Source organism: Vidua chalybeata, chromosome 13 (genome assembly GCF_026979565.1).
Source record: "Vidua chalybeata isolate OUT-0048 chromosome 13, bVidCha1 merged haplotype, whole genome shotgun sequence".
In the NCBI taxonomy this organism is placed as follows: Eukaryota; Metazoa; Chordata; class Aves; order Passeriformes; family Viduidae; genus Vidua; species Vidua chalybeata.
Genome location: NC_071542.1, coordinates 7,712,279 through 7,736,911, shown reverse-complemented (window position 1 = coordinate 7,736,911; position 24,633 = coordinate 7,712,279). Strand labels below are relative to the sequence as shown.

Sequence of the window (24,633 nt, the reverse complement as noted above, 5' to 3'; positions counted from 1 at the left end):
AGTTTTGCTTTCTGTTTAAAGTTTATGAAATCATAAACATCAGTACAATTTAGAAGACTTGGCAAGCACTGTTTTCCTTTGGCAATACTATGTTCTTTCCTCACACTTGCAAAGGAGGTTCCTAACTAAAACAAGAGAGCAATATGTCCATAACTTTTTTGTTTATACATTTATCTTCATAAGAAGCTTCAAGCAAAGATGAAACTTCGTCAAGTCAGATGTATCTGAGATAATTTTTAACCTTCATTATGGTCAGAAACAGGGTGTGAAGGTGGAATGGGAAAGACAAGCTGGAGGGAATAATGAAAGCAATACATTAATACATAATATTTACATTAATAGATAATCATATAGAATTCTTAGAGAATAAATAAGATGCTGGCAATGTCTACAGTCTATGTTAGAACCTCTATGATCTGGTATGGTGTGAATATCATCAAAATATTTTCCTTAATATTTAATTTGCATTTCTTTAAATGTAGTTGTTTCTCAATTTACATTAGAGAGATGGTTGATGTGATAATTTTTCACAAAGGCTTTTTCTAGACTTTCAGTAATGCCTCTGATATGAAAGCAAGATCCTCAGAAAGGTTTACAGGCTATCACTCTATCACTTAGAAAGTTATTATTTTTACAGAAGTGCAGTCTACTAACCCTTGAAGTTCAACATTTTTCTATAAAATAAGACTAAAGTAAGGTTTAAGTTCTTATGAAAATTTCTGATACTATGCAATCATGTTAAAAATTAGAAATGCATGCAGATCACCTACATTTTGAATCCCACCACTGTAATTACTCCTCTCCACTCTCCTTGTATGGATTTTTTCACTAATGTGAAAGGATGCACAACAACATTACATTAAATAAAATAAATACCACAAGACAGTCAGGAAAGAGTAAAAAAAAATGGGTATTTGAGAAAGTACATTCAAATAAATCAGAGGTTCCTGTTTGTCTGCTTGCTTTTGTTTGAAGTTTGTTTTGCTTTTTAAACCAAAACAAACTATAATCTCATTTCACAAAATATAACCTTTGGATAAGCAAGCAAATAAGGCAGGGACTGCAAAATTATTTTGCAAAAAATGTATTCCAGAAGATACCTCCTTTCACTACTGTGCAATATTATTTCCTGCACAAACTTCCCTAAGGACAGTTTCCCAAGTTTCTTTGAAGTTATCTGGTCTCTGCTCTCCACAATTATCCAGATAAATTATCCAGTGTGACTTTATTCATATTAGCTGTAAGAGGGGATTGTGAGCACAATACCTCAGTGACTGAAAGAGTAGGGGGTAATTTCCCACATCTCTTGTTCTCATTATCTTTTAAAACTCTTTCCTTCCTTCCTTCCTTCAGACAAAATTCTCCTGTGTCCTGAAATATCCCACTTGCAAAAGCAAATGTGGCTATTCCTGCATCAGCATGAGAGTAATTAAGCTGTCCTTCCTGTCCTCTGCTTAGCAGATGGCAGGCTGGTATTCCACACAGAGCTGAGCATCTGCAGCCCTGTCCTTGAATAAACCACTTACTGAACAGCAATGGAAACAGAAACCACTCCGAGAAAACAGGGCTGCAATACACCTTACTTGAAGCCATGCACCTAACAATTTTTCAAGTCATTAAGCCATCACCTTCTGCTTTTGAAAAAATGGCTGTTTCCTACCACCTTAAATTACCTTGACTCAAAGCAATTACATAATACTAAGGGATTTTAAAATGTCTAGTTATTCATTTTTATTCCAATTATCCATTCCATTCTATACAGGAACTTGTATATCATTTCAGAGACTGGGATAAGCCACTCATGGCCATTCAGCATTTGAATAGACTTTTCTCATTACAGGACAGCAAGGGGTGAGGGAAGAGTAGATTTTACCATTTGGCCAATATTCCTTTTAAGAGAAGGTAGTGAAGACAAAGTATCAACTATTCTACTCCAAAATATATGAAAGCCAGTAAAGTCACAAGAATTTGGGGGTCTAGGCAAAAGAGCAGTCTGTGGTGAGAAGCTCAGCTCTGTGGTGAGCAGTCTGTGGTGAGAAGCCTCCAGGACCCTGCTGTATTCTCTGTTCTTCCCTGCCATGCACACAGTGAAGAGGATAGGCAGAAATTTCTGCTGAGGACAGAGGGAAATCCAGAGAGCACCATGGAGGCCCCAGGTTCCAAGGTCCTGTCCTAACTTCAGAATCTGCTCACTGGAGCCATCAGACACAGGTAAGCTAGGAGAACACTCAGTCCCAAAATGAGATGATGTGGGAAAAGCATTTTTCCCAAGATAGTCTGTTGATTACAGCATGCATTTATATGCTGGAACGCTGTGATGCAGCCCTGAATATGAACCATTCAAATCTGACAGTCTTTGCAAGGACATTCAAGTTCTTATCACACTCAAATCATTAGATGGCATTGAAGTCAAACTGCTTACCTTCTGCTTTCATGTAATGCACAGAGTAGGCAATCACTTTGTCTGAATTATACAGTGGCCTCTCCCAGGCCAGCAGGATTGCTGAGCTCGACATGGTTTCAGCGTGGACGTTGTAAGGTGCACTGGGCCTGTCCTCTGACATAACCACAGTGAGTCTGGCCCTGGAGAGAATGGAGCCCTGGCTGTTCTCAGCCATGCACTGATAAATGGCATCATCTTCAGGAATGATCTGGTTAATCACCAATTTACTGCAGCCAAAAGGAAGAAAAAGGTGGAAAAGAAGCTCACATCTTGGATAAACTTAGGTCCATATAAGTGAAACAAGTTATGTTTGCCTCTGCTTCCTAAATTTAGTATAATTGACTTACATGCCACAAATTCTTCTATTACAAATGGATGCTCAGCAGTGAAATTTAGCACCTTGAAGCGTTCTGCAAAACCTGCCACGTTTCTGTTTGTGCCTGCAAAGCCAGGCACAGTGAAAGCAAAACTGCACATCTATTCCCTCCCTGTAAAAAACAGACCCTTAAGCTTGCAATTACTTAACCAACTCTTTAATATAAACTGCTCACTCAACAGAAGTTGTAGCAAGATTCTGCTACTCTGTAAATCTGAAGTAATTCTGTGGTGAAATTCTTCAGTTCAGTCCTGCCCACCCTCCTTGCCAGGTAAGGCACTTAAGCATAATAAGCCTCACTGATTTTAGGTATTGATTAATGTACATCCATTGCCACATTTAATGACCCATTTCAGGTTGACTTGAGTTCTATCTTGATTGTCTGTAGCTAGCTATGGTAATGTCATCTTTAGCTATCACTAGCACAGCTCTCCTACAGCAATTGCAATCTTACCTGTTGTACATTTTTATTCTACCATTGGAGTGTATTCTCCTTCCATTTTTTAGCCATGAAATTTTGGGGGCAGGATTTCCTTCGGCTTGACAAGCAAAACGTGCAGTACCAGCTCTAGGCCTTGTTAAGCTTTCTGGCCATTCCACAAATGAAGGCGGAGCTACAGGTAAGTTACAAGAGGAAAAAATAGTTTAAAAAATCAAGCCCTTACAAATGCAAGAATAGTCATAACAATAATAATAATTAGTTTTCCAAATAAAAACCTCTCTCATCAAGCCACCCAAACACATATACACAAGCAGAAAGCACATTCCTTGTAAACAAAGCACATTTGTTTAAAAATACACTATCTGCACAGATAGTATTTCTGTTCATGCATTTATGAATACAAACAAATCAAACTCCAGGATATGACATACTGTTCTCTCATAGATACACATTACATATTTTACTTGGTTACTTGGCTTACTTTTCTTTTCATCACAGAAAAGTAAGTACAGTACTCTGCCTGTCTTTCCAGAGCAAACATTACACCTGGGTATCTCCAAGTGCTAGGTCACAGCTCAAATCTTGAGTATCTGACACTTCTCATCTAAGTCAACAGACAGAAGAACGCAGCCACAGTTCTGTGATCTGTTCAATCTCTGCAGACTCTCTACAGCCCTTGGCACATGATGTTTGAGATAAAATGTCAGCCCAGCACACAGCAGAGCTCCGAAGGACAGACACAAGGTGTTCAAACACTGAAAATGGAAGCAGGCTCACCCAGCACAGTCAGAGTTGCCATTGCCACTGTGAAGTTGCGAGTGCCAGGAATGGTGGCCCGGCAGACGTAGACACCTGCGTGCTGCACCTTCACGTCAGAGATCATCAGGTTCCCATTCCCAAGGACCCGGGTGTTGAACACATCAATGGACTTGTGGTCTGTGTGAGAGAGCAGCAGAAGTGGGTTACAAGGCTGTTCATCTAAATAACTAAATTGAGTTGTCTATGCAGTGATGGCTTATATTAGAGTATAAAAGTCAAAAAATGCAAAGGAAATCACAGCTGAGCTTTCAGAGGTTTCCATTTTGCATTTACTTTGATCTTCACTAGCTACCTGACCATTCAGATGGCTGAGCCTCATCACTTCTTAAGTGGAGTATATCTGGAATTCACCACCTCAGCTGAAGTTAGCCTCCCATCTGCCTAGCTCTATGATTCAGTTCATCACTACCAACATCCACATCATCTTTACAAGCAATGGTCAACCATCTCCTGAATTACACTGCAGATAAAACTAACACATTTGAGTACCATGTACTTTCTCCTATTTTCACACCAAATGCTCTATGACTATAATGTGAACTTTTTTCCTACTTGTTTGTCTGTAAGAGCCACTGAATCAACCAGGAAAGACACATTTATTTCTTACAGTTTGAGAAATAGAAATGGAGGAAAATTTTTCATGGTTTTCTTCTACATGTACAGTCCTGGCTTCCACATTTAGGTACAGGTTGGAATGAAAACAGAAAGCAGTTTTAATGAAAAATATGTGATGCACTGCTCAGTGTTATTTTTCTTGCATTCCTTCTTCTCCCCTTCCAGGCTGACTGTCCTGGGTTTGTCTATATCTATTCATAGTCCAAATGCCCATTAGCACCAGGTGCAAACCACATTCTCACAGGGCTTCTAAGAAGAAGAGTGGAAGGAACTCTTACAGGTCTGTTTCATGGGTGCAGCCATCCCAACCTGCCCTCACCACCAGTTCTACTCCAGTCACAGATCCCTGGAGGTCACCACCCTGCCTGTCCCTGTGCCCACCCTGTGCCTGGGACAGTGCAGACTGACAGCAGAAACAGGGAGTCCAAAGCTTCAGAAAACCCCGGGGCTCCTTGACAGCAGTACTGCAGCACAGAACTGAAAGTGTTTCACTCATCCTACCCTAACCTAATTGTTACCTACAACACAAAGCCTCAGAACAGAAACCTAATTGCTCAAATCCTTTCTTTCCAGTTTTACTTCCTCTCCACAGGCTGAAGGTTGCATGCTGTAATTTTAAGACCTACCTAACCGGCTCCATGAGATGATTGGCTTTGGATTCCCTGTGGCTACACACTCCAGTATGACAGTTTGATGAAGAGATGCTGTAATGTTTTGAGGACCAGCTATTATAGATGGCTTGTGAAAAGGCTTCAAGTCTGAGGCTTTGCAGAGATAAAAAAAATGATAAAAGGTGAGCACAGTTGAACAAAAACTCAATTAAATAAGAAATAAAACAATTTTTTTAGAGGTGCTGAGAGTTACATTTACACCAAAGCCTTATTTCCGTAATTGGAGAAACTTACATTGAACAATATTTTAGCACAAGATAAAAGCAAGCAAAATTATTTGGACATTTTGGATAATTACAGCTTTTAAGTGTTTTTGCTATATTGTAAGAAAAAGAAGATGGTGCCACTGAAAAAAATCTCACATGATAAATACCTGGAATAACACTCAGCACTGCCTCAGTGCTTTTACGTCTATTGGCTGCAGTTGTGGCAACACATCGGTAATTCCCAGCATCCTTCTGCTCAACACCATAGATTTGAAGCACTCCTGTAGGCAGAGCAGTTATCCTGCCACAGAAACCAAAAATAAGAAATGCAGATAAACATTCAGCCAACAAATACTGTGGTGGAATTAACTCCTTGATTTACAAACAACCATTGCTACCCTGACCTGGGAACAGCAGGCTGGAGACTCAAAAACATTCCCAATACATGACTCACCTTCCTGCCTTTCTGAACTACAGGCGAAATTCCCCTCAGCACCACAATGAGAGCAGAGGAATTTACTTTCGACAAGCAGATCTTTCTCACCCTCAGAATCAACCATCCCAGCCTTCTTTAGCCTGCTACTACATTCATACTGTTCAGGTTGGCTGATTTTTTACAGCAGCTTCTGATATATGGGCATAACTGGTGTACAGTTCCCAGAAACCCACCTATGGTTTCAATTTTTAGTTTCTCTTTTTTCCTTCCTTTGCATGCGGAGCATCTTAGACATTTTCAAATGGAATTACAGGTCAAAAAGCACAGGAACACAATGAACACAAACTGGACATGGAAAAGAATCTAGCAGAGAGCAGACTGTATTCTTCAAGTTAATCAGTTCATGAGAAGACTCCCTTGCATAGAATTTCCCTGGTATCAAGTGTTTTAACTCAATTTTCTGTATCTGTAATTCTTTATTGTCCCTCTAAAGAAGAACAAGTTCAGCATCAATTCTTCAGTGAAAGCAATCCCACTAGTCAAGCCACTCCCAGAGCCAAAGCTCACCCATTCCGTTCCCCACTGCAATGCCTGCTCCTGAGGATGACTCGTGTACAAAATTCAATACCAATAGGAATACAAAGATCAGTGATTACTGTGCAGACAATAGTGGGTGACTCTGGTCTGCACTCATAACACCTATTTAAAATTCATTAGCAACATACCTATGACCAGCTATTTCAAGAGTTGATATGGAACCTTTCTCATGTAATGGCACTGCATGTATTCAGATTTTCTTCTTGTAGCAGGATCAGAATGATAGCAAAGAATGAAATACATTCTAAAATGTGTAATCCTACATACCTGTCCATGACTAAGGGTAAAGTTGTTCTATTCACTTCCCATGTCACAGTGGCAGGAGGGTTTGCTGTTATTTTGCAGGCAAATCGAGCTACTCCACCTTCTTGGACTTCAGTTGAAAGTGGCTGGACTTCAAATGCAGAAATGGCTAAAAACAAGAGAACATCAGTTTTAAGGGACTAAAACATTCCTGGTTAAATCAAACTCTAGTTCATAGATTGACTTGTAAAAATACCCAGAAATACTTCACATAGTTCTTTTATTTCTGTATGCAAAGAAAGATGGATCTAACTGCCTTGTCAGCTTAGCTCAATAGCTTGTTTTCACTGGTTGAAGGTTTACTTAAAATAACTTTGCTTTAACCTAATTCAGTAAAAAAAATGTTTCAATGAAAATAAATATGACACGCTCAAATGGAATTAAGCATACAAATTGACTGGCATGCAGCTGGAAACCATATCAATTATTAGAGTAACAAAGTTCAAATCAATTCAACTAGTTTGGGACAGCCTTAAAAAATTTGACTGCAATAGGAAATTTCCAAAACAACTTTTGGTTCCTGACTCGCTTTAATAAAAGAAAGCATTTGCAGAGTTGTACAAGTTCATGTGTGGTAAGAAAAATAAATCAAAATCAAAACAAGATCTCAAAATAAGTTTAAGCAGGTGAGAACACTTTTATCCCAACAGTCTGAGCAGTCACCAAGCTAATGTCTGATGCACAGAGCATCAACATCATTTTGAGCATCTACAACTTGAGGAGTTCACAATACTGAGCCAACTGAAGTGGCAGATCAATAGATACTCTGCGGCTAACAGCTAAGAAATTGATCAGTTGTTGTGTTTCCTTGCTCAAAAACAAGGGAAAGTAATACAAAACCTGCTAATTAATTGCTTATTTACTGCTACTTACAACTAACAGAACAATTCTCCAGAAGCAACTCCTTTTGGATAACACAAATAATTTCACGTTTCCACCCCCTGTAACTGCAGAGGGAGCAATCTCTATAAACCTAATGGTACTTCCTTTGTTTTTTTAAAAAATCAGATTCCAATTAATTTTCTATTCCTGTATAAATGATAGAGAAACATGGTTGCAATAGATAGTCCAACAGAAGAAAGTTACCCATCTTTTAATATTCAAGTTTTGTGTTAAAATAATGTCTCTGTTTTACTTGTTTATTAATGGAAAAGGTTTTTCATCCTGTTTACTCCAAGACATCCCCAAATATGTCACAGAGAACACACAGCACTGATGCACACCAGGCATTCTACTGAGTGCTCCCCCTCCCCATCATTTTAATGGCACAGCACAGCACTGAGAGATTAATATTGGGGTGTGAAGGAAACATGAACTCACCTTGTCGTTCCCCCCCCCGCCCCCAAATTAACTCCTAGCACAGGTCTAACTACACAATTGAAAGATTCCTATTAATCACATGCCTATTTCACTATCCAGGTGTGAATAAATGCCCCTTTTTTGCACTGCATTCCTGTAGCTGCATCAGCACTGCAGGAATTAGTGTTCCTAATCACACCAGCAAAGTGCTGCAGCTTCATGAACAGACCTCCTAAAGACTGTGGATAACAAGACCACAGATCCACCTTGAACAGCAAAAGCACCAGAAAGCAGCTGGAGCCACATGCTGCAAACACTGTGGCCACTGTGAACTAGGTCTGGCACCTGGAACGTGGCTCAGCCACCCGGACACAGAGAGCAGAGATGCTCCTGGTCCCCAGTGCTATGGCCAAACCTGTGCCTTTGGCAGCAGACCTACACAGCCCCAGACACTCTTTGATGCTGTTCCCTCCCCACCTCCACTGCAGACAGAACTGTCCTCTCTCACCAACAGAACTAGGTTCTACTTTTTGCTCTTTCTTTCACTTTTAGCAGTACCAGGTTCAAGAACACATAAAAACCCCCACAACATGCATAAAGGTGTTACAACAGAACTCTCACATTTAAAACCTGTTGGGGAGACACAAAAACAGTGCTTGCCTTAACAGGTTTTCTTTTCATTGCAAAGGAATCATCAGAAGTAAAAAAGACTTAGCTTTTTGACTATTTACAAAAGCTCACTTCACGAAACAGACTCAGCACAAGGTAAGTAACCTGCACATAGAGCAGGTTGTTCCCACACTGCTAAACTTTCTGGATTTGCTTTGTGCTGGATTTGTTGCCATCCAGCTCTCCTGCAGTCTTCCACCACAAAACAGAGAGGTGGGGGGAAAGAAGAAGAAACAGGAATAAAAGAATCCAAGCTTGTGTTACTTTCTTCCCTTCTTCTTAGTTCTAATTTCTCCCTACACAAATGTGTGTTCACCTGGATTCAGAATATTTCCCTAGTGCCACTCTTAACAGATTTTCATTCTTAACAGAAAATAGAATACTTTGCATTCTTCATTTATTTACTGAAAGTATGATGCAGCAAATTAGACAAGACTGCTCACATTTCAAAACAGAATCTCTAGGAATGTAATAAAGGCATAAATGATATGAACAATCCAAACCAATGCAATGTGATTTTCAGAGCCATTCTGTAGCACAGCTGCACCACAGCCAGTGGCATTAAAAAGGATCATTGCAACACAGCAGAAAGTAATCATACAAGCTTACTGAAGCAAAGTTCTTTCACAGCTTTAAAAGTTTCATCTCCATTGGAACTATAAAATTGCATCCAGAATTTTCTTATACAGTTACTTAAAGAGACACAGTGGGACAAATGAAACACAATATAGATTTTCATTTCTGTATATAAAAATAATTATTTACTTCTGTGCACTCAGTACATTATAGCTGTAGATTAAAGACAGAAGTGACACTCTCCAGAACTACAAAGTAAACTGAGGGCAATTAGTATTTCTTAGGCCACAAAATGCCATCACAACAGCAGGCAAGAACAGGTTCAGCTACACTGTATAGAAAGTCCAATCCAAGTTATTAATTTAAGCTGATATGCAAAGAACATTTTTCTACCTGAGCAGGAACAATGTATTTCCCCTGAAAATTCATCTTTAAAGACAGCAAAAGTCACAACTATGAAGAACTGCACAAAATCTTCAAAAAAACTTATTAATGCCACTAAATGGAGATTTTAGAAACAAAAAATCCCTGCTTACCTCTTATCTAAGTTCATATATTGTTTATCAGTTTAGGCCAATACTTGCTCCCTCTGTATCTTTTTCTTTATATACATCTCTGATTTCTTATTAATTCTGACTTTATTTGTTCCAGTAAAATCTGTTTTTACAAGTCTATTGCTGTCTCGTGAAATATGACCTCTTTGTAACAGGCTTGTTTTCCTGGCAAGCATTGATTCCAACTCAGAACCCCAAGAACAAGTCATTAAAGCAGTGCTGTTAAGAGGCCAGAGCTCTATAAAATGGATAAGAAACAAAGTCTCAAGAGACATACCCTGCTCCCAAAAACAACCATGCAATGCAATAAATGTAAGTGCCTTTTTATTTGAGTTTCCCCCTGCTCTTCTCCAGTCTATTTAATCATTTTGTTCCCAGATTTATAGCCAAAACAAAATGATTAATACTACTCTGAGAAGCTGATGCTCCCACCTTTTTTAACTTGCAAGATATCAAATGCTTGCAGAAGCAGAAGACAATAACTAGAAACGGTATTTACTTGTACAAGTTCCTAAATTTATGTGATAGGTGCGTGTATTTGTACAGTTACTTCTGAGAATGAAGATCTTTACTGGGCAGAACTGTGTGATTTATGCCATCACTGTGATCTATGCAGAGAGAAATCAGACTTCAGTTCTGGTATGAGTTCCTTCATTAACCATCGAGGCAAATATCCACAGGCTCAAAACCCAAATAATGGCTGTCTGTGACACACTGATGAAGGATTAGAGAACTGCTGCTGATGCACATGGATTGAATACTATCCTGCATCATGTAAAATCCTTCTGGGTACCTAAGCAGGTTTACAGATTTAACTATTAAGGTATGAAGACATCAAACTTAAGAAGCTCATGCCTCACACCTTTTGTTTGTATGCAGCAGCAGTCCCTCACCAACTTTAATTATGAAAAGAAAAAGCCCAAACAAACAAGCAAAAAGAAGCACAACACACACCCACTTCATTCCCTCCTGAAATGAAGCTTGCTGCAACACAAATCCAGTGACCTGCTCCCTTACACACTGCACTTTCTACTTACACACCTCATGTCATTATGAACTCATTTTCTGAATGAGCTTTCCTAAGAGGCAAAAAAAATTCCAACAACCTACATGTTGATTACTGTTTTATCACAGCTGACTCTAGCCCAAGACTGGACTTCAACTTGAAATAAAAAACCTGTAAGATTGAAAGATAAAGCTAGAACTGAAACAGTAGCACAGTTTTCAACTAACCAGAATGCACCAAATATTAAGAAACTGCAGCACATGATGGTGATGCTCAAGTGTTTCTCAAGAGATAATGGCCACTCAGAGAGATGAACTGCTCAGGTGGAAAGAACAGAAGTGCATAATGCTATTTGTACAAGGCATCTGTTAATGCTATTGAGAATTCCACAATAGCCCTAACCCTTCAAGTGAAACCAAGAATCTTCCCAATTTTTTTAAACTCTCTGGTGAAGAGATTTCATTTGAGAAAAATAAACTTGTATGTTAAAGGGAAGTTATGGCTTTTCCCAAAGAAATAGATTTCAGGGAAGCGCAAGACAACTCTTGTCTTCTTGATCTAGATTTTATGATGCACTCTCTCTGAAATAGAGTTGAAAAATCCAACAAATATATGTGTGCATTATATTTTAACATCAAAGCCAATTTGCACATATTTTCTTGGAGTTTTTGAGTTTTCTCTGTTCTTGTAGGAATGAGGCTTAGAAGAGATTATGAAAGGCATTCTGCCATGCCTCTTGGCTATATAGGCACACATTTCCAAAGATTTGCTGCTCAAATGACACACTTTGGTCTGGATCTGGATTTGGAATAAACTTTATATGAGTATATACTGACAGATCCAGACACTTGGCAAAACTGCAGACACCAAGCCCTTTTCCTCATTTCTGAACGAGCATGTGGAGTACACAGAGCTGGGGCAGTCATCAAGTTATACAGTGGGTGAATCTGAGTTTCCCAAGAGATGCTAGTAAAAATTAAGCTTTTTGGAGTCCAAGTTCTGCTTATTACATACAGTTCAGAGGTGTTACACAAATACAGCAATATGGATAAAGACTTTAACAACTGTAAGTTAAAAGGGATTACTGTGAAAGGGCATCCTGTATGTGCTACCACAAGCAGAGTGATTTCTTACACTCACCCTTAGAATTTTAATCAAGTGTTGTTTGACCTAGAATTACTATGTTTAAAATGTAAGGCATAAAAACAAGAGATTTCAGGAGAAAAAGAACCTGACCTGTAAGGGAAGATTGAAAGAACTGTGATCTGATTAGCTCTGGGAAAGGAATCTCAAGAGAGAAGTGATCGTCTTACTGATTAATGAGAGTCATTGCTCCCTGTTTTCCCTAATACTTCTTTGTATATTTGTAAGAGCAGAAAAAGCAATAGAGGGTTTAGCTCCAGCATGGGAAGTTCAGGTGAGGTTGCTGAGTGGAAATGTATTGGCATGGAGCAGGCAAATAAGGGAGGCAACTACATCTGCAAAGACTTTATCTCACTCATTGTCTGCACATCTCCCTCCTCTAATGGCCATTATTTAAGGCAAACAACTGAGTTGAGATGGAACTGAGCTCCATCAGTAAGAGGAAGTGATATCATCCAGAACACATTTGGCCCTTTCAGGCACAAAGGAAAAGTGTCAGTTCATTCTGACTGTTATAAAAGACTGTAATTCAAACAACCTACTGGTAATGGCATTCTTATAAATTACCAGAGTTTTAACTTTTTTGATAAATTGCAAAGTGTGTTTTTTTCACTAAAGTCAGCTGCTATTTTTAATTTCTGCCAGAATGGTTGGAAAAATAAGCTTAATTAAAATACTTTTTTTCTATAACCTTGCATTTTAAAGAGTTATTCTGAAATTCCATGGTTTTGTGCTACTATTGGCTAAAACTTTAGTTTAATATACTTGGTTTTAATTAATAACCAAACCATGCTGAAAGGCTAATACTTAAACTTAATTGGAACAAAATTAGTTGCTTTAAAAAAAAAAGACATAGAGGTGGCACTAAATAAATAAATAATCAGATAAATCATACAGCCTGCTGACATCACTGCCCACATGTTAAGAACTCAATGAAAATTCTGCAGAACGCTATATCAGGTGTTTAACTTATTACATGAGAATTTTCAAACCGTAGTTTTCTTTCTCTGTATTAATAATCCCTGGCAGTAAATGCTATCACACATTGCTATGTTAACAAGTTGCACTAGCCTAACAAAAAGCAACTGATAGTAATAAAACAACTAAACAACTGTTCCTTCCTTCTCCCAAAAGTCTAAAAGCAGGGAGGGGACCGTAGTGTTCACAGGCCTTTTCTCAGATATAACTTCAGGCTCTCAGGATGGTTGTTCTTCTCACTTGCGTGCTGAGAAACACCTGTAGGAGGGGAAAAGGGGAGGAGAATAATGATCCATCCTGTTCCAACCCCTGTGTAGCTGCAGGAGAAGAGAGCAGAATACTGCACATTATCCTTATCTAATGTACAGGGAAGTCTTGATTACAGATGGAATCTCCAACACCAGGACCCACAGATTTTAATGTCCTTGAAGTAACCCAGGCCCAACCACACCTTCAGTGCCTTTCCAACTCCAACTGCCTTTCTTTACTCTTCAAACAAGCTTTTCCAGACAATTTCACTTCCAAAGGTAGCATACATTTTAAAGGATTAATGAACCAGTTCACCAGTTTTAAAATCCATACACGTGTGTGTGTGTGTGTGTGTGTGTGTGCAGCATAACTGCAATAGTCAGAAAAACCAGAGTCTTTAAGCTATCTCGCTTCACCTCACTGATATCTTGGGAAAAGCTTTGCTAGAATGGCACCTTGTACCCTCTAATCCTAAATTAAACTAAATCCTTTTAATGTACAACAAGGAGATTGCTGCTATTAATCCCTGGATTTAATGAGGTACTAACACTAAACGGTTAGACATGACTAAAATCAGTATGCACTCAAATTGCCTGGAAATGCAGTCATCCTGCTAAGGGCATTCATTTTACCTTTCTGTTTTGTTTCCCAGCTTCCTATTTTAGCTTTAATTCCTGCCTTTCCTTTCTTCTTTGAAGCTGCTTACTACAAACTCACTCTTAGAAAAAAAGCAGGATAGACAGACCTAAGACAACAGAAACACATTGGTTTGCCGTAACTATGACATGCAATTTCTCAATATGAAAAAGAAAATAACTTTCCTGGGAAATCTAGAGGTTGCACAGAAAAAGTGTGGGGGAAATGACACCCAAATCAAATATTATGTAACAGAAGAGAAATAATTGAAGGAAGAAAGAAAAATAAGAGAGAGACCAAATCAAAAAGCAGCCTTGAATTACTGATATCAAATCTGAGGAAGAAAATCCTTCCCTTTAGTATGAACACTGTAGCAGCAGTTTTAAGGATGATAGTTCAGAATTGCATTGAAAAAGGAGTCCAGACTCAAACTGTTACCCCACAATTAAATAATAGGGAGGTTAAATGAGACTGAAACTGCCACATTGATTTGTCACTATCAATAATTGATATGGGAAACCTAATAATCTCTCTATCCCACAATTGTTTTAACCATTTGACATTTAGAATCTCCCAGCAGGCATTTTAACATTTTAGAGACTGTGGATCAGAATTACAGCTTATACAGAACACAATGATATTCTACAGCAATCATTCTGATGCTTTGGAAAACCCTGCAGAGTGGGAAATTACAGAACTGTATTTTTATGAGCTGCTAGCTTAGCAGCTTTCAGAGTTCCTGAAAACACAAACCTAAACAATAGTAAATTAAAAAAAAAATTAAAAAGCCCCAAATATTGCAAAAAGCTAACAAGATTAGAAACCCCATTTCTACAGTGTGAAAGACACAAGCACAGAATATGAGCCAGGTTTGGCCATGAAAATTGACATTCTGAAAATTGACATTCCCTTTGGATAAAACTGATCCTTCACACCATGTCTCCTCACGTTTCAGTTCACAGAACAGTACTGTTGTATCTAAGCAGCAAATTTTTCTGAGGCATTAGCCTGCAAAACCTTTTCAAAATCACATTCTGAGTTTTGGAGGGACCAGAAAATGCTCTGTATATGGGGTAATTAAAGAAAACTTTCACTGATTAATAGCAAGAAGATCCCAGATGAGGTGATAAGTGAGGATTTGGGGCATCTGCCCTTTCTGCTATTCTCCACTCATTACTTCTGCTCTGGACAAATCTTCCCCAAGGCCCTGACTGCTCAGCTAAAGGCTGAACTCCTTTGCACAGCTTACTGCACTTTGCCTCCAACATAATGCCAGACAATTTGGGAAACTGCTCTGCTAAAACTTATGGTCACCTTCTTGCAAAAACAATTACTCCAAGCCTACCACATACTTACTTCCACACTGAACTAAACAATGAGAGAGAAATGCAACAAAGAAAGTAATGGAAAAGGTAAGAAACAAAGGTATGCTCTCATTTTTTCCATTCCTCTCTCATATTCTTGCCAACTTGCACAGATATCTAAGAAGTGCAATGTTTAGAGTCAATGGATTCCAATCTAAGATGCAGATCACCAGGAATTACTCTCCAATCTCTGATAAGGGAGAAAAGAAATCATTAGCCTCATATACAAAACCCATACTTATAAAATACTTATAAATTACTGTTTCTTTGTGCATTAAAGTCTTTGTACAGTAATGTCCAGTGTCTCTGCTTAAAAAACCAAAAATTTAAAAATTGCCCATTCACAAACTACCCACTACTTTTCTGGTACTGAAGAATGCTCTAATCTAAAGGCAATGAAATGGAGAAGCAAAGAGGTCAACAGCCTGAGCACCCTCGAACAAAAGTTCCCTTGGAGATGTCAGCTGCAATCTCATTTGTTTCCTCTAACACTTTCAGGTCCCCCTGCTCCTTTCTTTAAAGCTCCTAATTCAGTGGCTGACAAATGATCATTTTAAAAATCCCTGTACAGGAATAACCAAGTCTGAATTTGTCCACTGAAGATCATTCAGCTCTCCATCGTTTGGCTGGGACTAGATTCTATAAAAGTGCTTATGGCCACACACAGGCAGCAGTTTTCACTACCAGCTTCTCAAAATTAGGACCAGTCTGAAGTTTCATATGTAGTATTTTCTCTTCCTGAAATCCTGGAAGTCAACTGGGCTATTCTGGACCAGGTTTTTAGGGAAGTGTACTCATTTATCCTTTCTTTGCTCCACTATATCCTTATTCCTTTACTCTTACAGTATCCTCAGAAAGTAGGAAAATATATTGTCTTCTCCACTGTCCTGGTTTCATGATATCCACATACAGAATAGAAGTTTTGTGAGCAAGTTTCTGATCAATTCCAGTGAAGAAAGTCAAGAGAAGAGGTCTCAAGTGAATCTTGAAGACAGTTCACAGGAAAGGAGGAAAACCTTGATAAGTTAAGAACAAATACCTCAACACCACCACAATACATCAGGAATCTCTCTGATACTGATCGATTTTTTCAAGGATAAAAGCAATAATTTCTTCTCAGGATATAGTATACTTTAAGAAAGATACTCTTTTCTTTAGCTAAACAGGCAGCACTAAATTTTGGAAAGTGTTAACCTTAGCAAGAGAAAGAGTTCATAATTAGCATGTCCACTCAGTATGTTATGAAAAAAAATCTCAAAACAGTTGAGGAAAACTGGCTCCTCAGAAGTGGATAATCACTCATCTAAAAGTTCTCTTCAATGCAGAAACACACACGCAGGAACAGAAAGGCACAATTTGACAAGGTGACTATTAGAATGTATTGCTCCCTCCTCACTTCTTCAAACCACTGGAACAGACACAGAGCTTGTTATTCATGCCATATTAAGATAATTGTAACAATAAATGGGATCCTGGGCAGCAGCAATGTGCCAGAGAAAATAACAGGAGGATCCTCACTGACACACTACCAGCCTGTGAACGCCTTATTTAACAGTTTGCTCTCCTGCCCATCAGCTGCTCTTAGAGCCACACTGAGATGAAAACCCAATATTGCAATGCAAGGGCATGCATCAGAATTCTCAGTCTGTGAGAGAAGAAAGTACAGGGTAATACATCCAGGTCTTGCTATTTTACCTTGGTAGAAGCAGCTACCAATATTGCAAAAATGCCGCTGCTCTTGCAAGCTACTCACATGAGTACACGAGTACACATATTGCCTTACTACACCTGAATCACTTAATAGGAGGCAAAAAATATGCCACTACCACCCCTCCCAACAAAAGCAGACAAACATATCACCTCAGGAGTTATCACTAGCACTGTTTTAAAGGAATTAAAAGCTTGAGGCTTTGAAAAATGTGGCTCTATAGATTCAACAGTTTATTGATGGTGTGACTGACATTCCTTACCGAACCATGTAAACAAGCATGAGAGATTTGATCTTTTCACTTCTGAAGGCATCCCAGCTGGGGTTTTCCCTTCTCAGTCTATCTATCATCCAGGCAACAGTGTGTGGCCCCAGAAGGCACAATAAATGCTAATGCACTTATCAAGGAATTCCCTTCTGCTCTTCTGCAGACAAGAAGCATAGGAAATAGGAGAGAAAAGGCACACAGTAAGCCACATTAACCAGCTTCAAAGCTGTTCTACTTGTGTGGCTGCATGCATTCAGGAGAAAGAACACACCACTTTCTCCCTTGCAAGGACTGATTTCCTTCAGCAGCTTGCCCAGTGATTGCCTTCTAGTATCTATGCTTAATCCCACAGATGCCTTTCTTTGGAGTTGATGCCATTCTGTGAAGAATTAGTTCTGCTTAATAGCCCAACTGTTGCATGGGGAACATCCACCACAGTTTTGCACTTTACAACATGAAGACAAGGATCAGAGCACAAGCAGGATTTTGCAACAAAAGACATGTCCCTTCACAACTAATCTAATCTGGCATCCAAAAAGAAAAACCAAAAAAAAACCCCACAAAACCAAACAAAACCAACAAAACCAAAATAAACCCACACAAATAAAAATAGAACATGAAAGATTTAAAGATTGACTGCTATGATTCTAAAGTTCCTCAAAGAACAAGAAAATTTTAATCGCTCAGTGCAACACAGAAAGACAATTTCAGGACTTTGTAAGAAAAGTCTGCAGCACTGGAAGCACAAATCTGCCCCATTCTGACCAATGAACTTCACTGCAGATGCCAGTAGAAGGGTAAGACCTCTATTTATCAGTCTTGTATCTCTAAAACTTAATAAATGCTATTCCTGGCTAAAATAAAACTAGACCCTAAGCAGAATGCAAAACCCACTCTTCACCTCACTCTGCCTAGCTCATCAATCAGAGGAAGCACCAGAGAGCACATCCCAGGCCAGGAGTGGGGCCCCACACATTCCTGTGCTGCACCACCCACCCTGTGCCTTCGCTCACATCTGGGGGAAGGCAGAGGAAGGGGTTTCATTTCATACAGTGGCAAACTGACACCATCCCCATATGAATGAGTGTAAGTTGATATGGTGGTGCTGTTAAGTCTCCAGACTGTCAGAAATGCTATTCCTAAGAGATAGGAGCACTCTCTATTTTTTGCTTACAGTGTTTCAGAATCAGCATCCTAGGATGAAAGACCATTTCAATGCAAAAAGCTGAGCAGGGGTGTTGGGAATTCAAGCCCTTCAGCCCCCTCTCCAAATGTCAACATTTCCTCATTCCCACGGGGAAAGGAAAGAAGAAATGCCTCCACTCTCAAGGGCCAAATGCCTGCAGCTCATTTCCCTGTCACCAAATGCCCACTGCTGTATTACACAGTGCAGAGATCTCACCCAGGAACAGTTTTTCAGCAGAGTAGTAACTAACACTTAAAATCTGAATGTCCTAAACTTCAAGAGCATCAGGGAGAAAATCAGAAACAAACGTCACACAGAAAAAAAAAATCAAGCAACAAAAGACATTGTCAGTACTACCTATTTATTGAAGCTACTTAAATCTTCAAATTAGATGGAAGACCTGAAAAATTCTAGAGGTACAGGAGGGAGATATGTTTAGAACTCTTGCATTTTTCAAATTAAACAAATCAGAAGTGCAGCTTCCAGAAAAAATTACTTTGCCTTCAATGTCTTTAGAGGAAGTCACCTCGCTATGGCTATTGACTGTTTGGGTGGGACACAATTGTTGGACTCTTGGATTTCCAGTTTGCCCAGTCATAGCACAACCAAACAGCCATGTTCTACTAAGTAGGTAATACATCTAATTATTAGATTACTTATATTTTCCAATACACAATGACAACCCATTTTTCCTTTCCATGACTTTTTAAAGCTCATTGTTTGTCTCCAACTCAAGGCCATGAATCAAAGCCACCAGGGAAGCACTGAGTGAACTGTTATCAAGAGCCCAGAGAAACTGGTATCCCCATCTCGGACATCCTACTCCAGCCTGGAACAAGCAAGTCCCAAGCAAGGGGACTGATCCCTGGGAAATGCAGCTGCTGGCAGAAAAGGAATATCACTAGGCCTCCATGAAAGAAGGCTGCCTATTCAACAGGTGTTTTACTTATCCCAGATTCCTGACCCATATGTAGAGGTGTATAACAGAGAAGCGTTAGCAAGGTCAGATTATCTCAGACTTCCATCTTCCCCTGTGCTCTTAAGGTAGTTAAGCCATTCATTTATCTTGACAAATACAAAATTCTCCATTCTCCCCCCCAAGAAAAGGGAGAGAAAAAGATACAACAAATCAAGCTTCGCTGTATTTTCTCCTAAATTATGCACTTGCTCTTCCATCAGCAGAAGGAAAATACCTTGGCCTGGAGCCAATCAGAAATCCCTCATAATACGTTCCATAAGCCAAACCAAAACAATACATAGCTTATGAGAGTGGGGAAAAGAAACTTGAAGGTCGTGTTTCATCTGCTGCAGCTCGTGGTGTTCATTCAGACAGAGGCAGAAGGTTAACTGGCAGGATCTGCTCTCTAATGCCTGTTATTTCCAGTGGAAGGAGCTAAGCAACGACACGCTTTGCTCAGCACTTCATGAAGAGGACCCACAAGGAAATCCTAATGCTAAGGAAACACAACCCAGCAGGGCAAATGGGAAGAGGAGCTGGCAACACGCTGAAGCTGAGACACACCTCCCTAGCACAACTCAAAGTTGGTTTTTTGGATGCATTATTTGTAGAACTGAAAACATGATTCAAGTTTCATAATGCATGGAAACACCTTCCTAGTTTTACAAAAAAGGGCATTCTAAACCAGCAGAGGGAAAACAGCTCTCCTGAGAATTTAGAAAACGCTGAGTTTTTACAACAAACTACTGTTGCAGGTGAAAACAGGTACTAGATAGAAAATACAAGGTTCTACCCTCAGCTCTACCATCATCTGCGCTGTCTAGAGGAAAGTAACTTATTCGTTTGATCCTGTTGAATTTATTTTCTTCTCACTTTTCTCTTCATCCAAAACAGAGGTAACACACTGATCTTTTACTTACTTGACACTTTCCTGGATTGCTCAAAACGAGATATGAGAGGTAGTTAAGGAACATTAATACTCATATAACATACACATTAAATCTAATAATGAGATTAATAGTAATTAATATTCTTAACTCTGTCATATCAACCAGTCACAAAAATCTATGGATTTTTTTTGGCAGAAACACATTGGGGAGGAGAAATCACAGAAAGGACAGGCGGAAACAACAAAAAACAAACAAAACAAAATAACTCTATTGCACTGATGGAATTGAAATTATCTGTCCCTCTACATGAGTTCCACACTGCACTGATAAACTAAATCTCTCTTTGATTGAAGGCCGAATTAAAACGGAGCAATGCAGGAACTCTTCTGACCCAAAAGTAATCCACTCAATCATATAATGCATCCCCTTCCTTTTAGTAAAATGAATAGCCCTCCATAGAACCTTTTTCTTCCTTGACAAGTCCTTGACAGAAGAATGTGAATCTGGACAGTTAAATGAATCAATCACCAGCTGCTAGTCTAGGGCCAAGATGGTGAGCCGAGGGGCCTGCCAGAGTTCACTGACCACTGGTCAAAGCAGGACAAAGGCTTTGCCTCTATGAATAGTCTACTCCTGGGTTCCAAAGGTCACTTAGCTGCCTTGGAAACGGTCCCCTTTGGTTATTTAAAGTTCTCAGGCTATTCTGCCACAGATATTATTGTTTCAGGTGGTCACCATCTTTCCCCATCACAAGTCTGTGAAAGGCCAGGCAACCATTATTTAGATAAACGGAAGACAATGGTGAACACAGCAGCAACTAAATAGTGAGGAGAGGAACAATTAAAATAAATAAAAATAATGCTTTAAACTTCCCCATAACTCCAGCTTCTGAACAGGCCTATGAAAAACATCCTCAGAGAAAGAAGGTCCCAGCACCCAAAGGTACAGATCCCCAAGAGGATCTAGACGTACACATTGCATCAAAGGCAAGAGGTCTTGAATACTCCACTGCCTTTGAGATTCTTTACATAAATGTATCAGGAAAAGCAAGAAAATGAGGGAAAAAAATAAACAAACAAACAAGTATTGGAGCTTTGCTCTAGTCATGACTGCAGGGCTGTATCACAAAAATCTGCCCTATGGCTCACCATAAGACCTGTAGCCTAGCAAGGTGGTAGTCTAGGCTATGTGGGGGAGTAAATACTTGAGAGAAGAGACAGAGCAGACGAAAGAGGAGGTGAAACCCACAGGTGTCAACTCCTCCACAGCACGGGAGCCCACAGTCCTGCCTGGCACCCCAAAAAAGCTCTTCTCCTCTGCACCAGCAATACAGCTGATTTCACCTCAGTCAGATGACAGAAAGAGTAAATTTTGTGCTGTCAAACAGCAGATATAAGCATATGTATGTGTGTATATATATATATATATATATATATAACCTGAGGACTATTATTATCAAGTTAAAGTTATTGCTAAATACATGCCCATATACCAGCCCATGTTTTGGTTGAATCAGAAAGTTCCGACAAACTTATCTGTTTAAGCAGTTGCCACAAGACCCTCTGTTACAAATCTTTTTTTTCATGACCACCTGCCCATATAAAACTCTAATACTTTCAAGCATATTTATTTCATTTTTTAAAAATTACATACATCATTAGATAAATGAAGTGAATCCCTACTCACTCATTCAATACACCTCTTACATGTGTGTATATACACATGATAAAAATTTCCCAGAAATTGCTCAGAAGTTGAGAAACGGAAGAAATTACTCTGTTTATGTTACTGATTTGCTCTGTTTATATACATGCTTTAGGAAACAATACAAGTGCACAATCACACTTCCCCCACTATTCACAGCACCAAATGAATGGTGCTCACATACTGAGCATCTATTCAATATTTTGTTTTCTCCTCTGTTCAGTGTGTGGCCTCATTCCTTGTTTATTACTCTGTGTTAAACACTGCCCTCAACAGAGTTACCAACTTCCTTCTGGCCTTCCCTGCAGGGCTTTGCACTACAGTTGTTCACAAATGTTACTGCATCCACTTTCACAACTTGAGATTACATTCTATTATTATTTGAATTTTACTGTTGGGTATGGACAAACATTTGGACGGAGGACTGAAATATTCACTAAATTTAGACATCCAAGACACAACACTGATCCTTCACAGCTCTCCATGTGTTGCAATCATGGACAGCTCCCCCAGCTTGTTGCAGCTCCAACTGACCAGACCTCAGAACTTGGCATCAAATACTGAGGTCATAAGAAATACGTAATCAAAGACTTCCCATGAAAAGCTGAGACAAGTGGACTAGTGTCACATATTGCAGAAGCTTCTGGCTGGAGCAGAAATGCATTTTTAATACTCTAAAGATCTCCAGACTAGTGATGCCTCAGGCATCACAAGGCATCACTAGGAGATTATTCTTTGTCTTTCTGAAGTTCCCAAGGGCAGTCCAGGCCTCCTGGGTCCACATTCGATGTCCTGAAAGATCAGCTGCTCGGATGGGCACACTCTCTTGAGTCTGGCTTTGCCAGATGCCCAGTCCTCTTCCACTCTGAGGCTGTAGCCATGGCAATCTGCAAACGAGCCGAGCCCAGGTCCCCTCACTCCACAAGATTCTCCTCAGCACTCGCCTCTTCCCACCAATACCCTTCCTGGCCCACTCACACCTCCACCTCACCCCCTTCCCCTCCCAAACTTCCTCTCCAGGTAATTAGAGCATTGTTTCCAGCCTTCGATGCCAGCTGGTTTCTCCAGGCAGTGTTAGATCACACTTCAGCTCCTCATTAATGCAGAACAGGAAAAAAAAAGCAGGTCTACATCTGTCCAGGACTGCTTAGAGAGAAAGCCCAGCTCAGTGTTCATGAGAACAGGCTCAGTACAAACCAAAAAAAAAAAAAAAAAAAAAAGGAGAATTTTCCTCAGAACTTACAGGACAACCAATTCTAGTCACAGCAACAACAAAAGCTACTTCCAGACACAAAGGCCCCAACAAATTCGGTGTCTCTGTTCCCTAAGTAGACATTTCCATGCTGTCCTAGTGAAGAAAAAAGCCCAAACCAACCAAACAAACAAACAAACAAAAAATCAAAAAACCGACAGAGAAGAGTTTCATCTTCAATTTGCTCTAGGGAACAGGATAAACAGTCCTGATGAAATATACTGTATTAGAAAAAACAGAGATTAATATGACATGACATATTTCTGTCCAAAATGTTAACAGAAAATTAACAACCACAGTTTTACAATATAAGTATTTGCTAAATTTACAATCAGACTCGCAATAGTCCCCTTGGAATAAGATCACCATTTGTACACTGATTTTTTTTTTTCTTCCCCCCCTCCTCCAAGAATCATGATTAAAAGCATCAATAGGTTTCATCTCTACTATGCAAAAATAAAGTCTGGCAGATGATTCTTTCTTGGGGGCAGGCAGTGGGATGACTTTTTATGCCTTCTTAGAAAATCTTGGAATATTTTTCCCATTGATTGAACTCTAGGCTCTGCTGTTCCTTCAGAAATACCCTTGCTAAGAGGACTACAGCCAGACCATGCTAACAATTCAAACCTATGTCACCTTCCCTAGGTTAAATATTTCAATTATTTTAAATCAACACCTTGGTGAGGTTACCTTCACACTACTATTTCTTGCTATGGTCAGAGCTCATCTACCAGTCAGCAGCTGCCAAAAAGAGAAGACAAGCTCTTCCCAGATAGACCCAAAGCCCCACCCACTACTCCTGCCTACCCACCTCTAGCAAACTACTGGAATGATTAAACTTAACTTTATGTTTCACTGCAGTTTCTTTTTTTTAATAACTTCATGTTTACATTATGGGTGGACTTTCATATCTAGTATACACCAAAAACCCCACAGGCTGCTTACTACTAATGAAGGTCATTAAAGAAAATGTCAACATGATAAACATTCATCTAAACACAAAGCACAGATTTTGAACATGCTTCATTCTCTCAGTAGGATCTACTTCCAGGATCTCCTCTGGTGCACAAAGTGTACACAACTCTAAAAGGAAAGAAATACTGTTTCTAAGCTATAGCTAATAAAATTCTTCATGAAAAATATTTATTCTGTTCTAAAAAGTGACCATTTTCAATAAAATCTCTGACCATAAAGGAGTCTAATCTACTACCATGTGCTCCATAATGATACCTATTTGCAGATTAGGTATGTTGCCTTTCATGTACAGAGTTTCCTGCAGCTATTT

The 24,633-nt window shown here is 39.3% G+C and overlaps 1 protein-coding gene across 1 annotated transcript in view; it reads right to left on the bottom strand.

The window, feature by feature from the left end:
- Positions 1–24,633, bottom strand: part of PRTG (protogenin) — a 76,570-nt gene that overhangs the window by 39,844 nt on the left and 12,093 nt on the right. Inside the window, 6 exon segments of the mRNA XM_053954967.1 lie at positions 2,423–2,670; positions 3,274–3,433; positions 4,039–4,197; positions 5,322–5,459; positions 5,740–5,873; positions 6,873–7,017. Of these exon segments, the coding sequence (XP_053810942.1) occupies positions 2,423–2,670; positions 3,274–3,433; positions 4,039–4,197; positions 5,322–5,459; positions 5,740–5,873; positions 6,873–7,017 (984 nt within the window).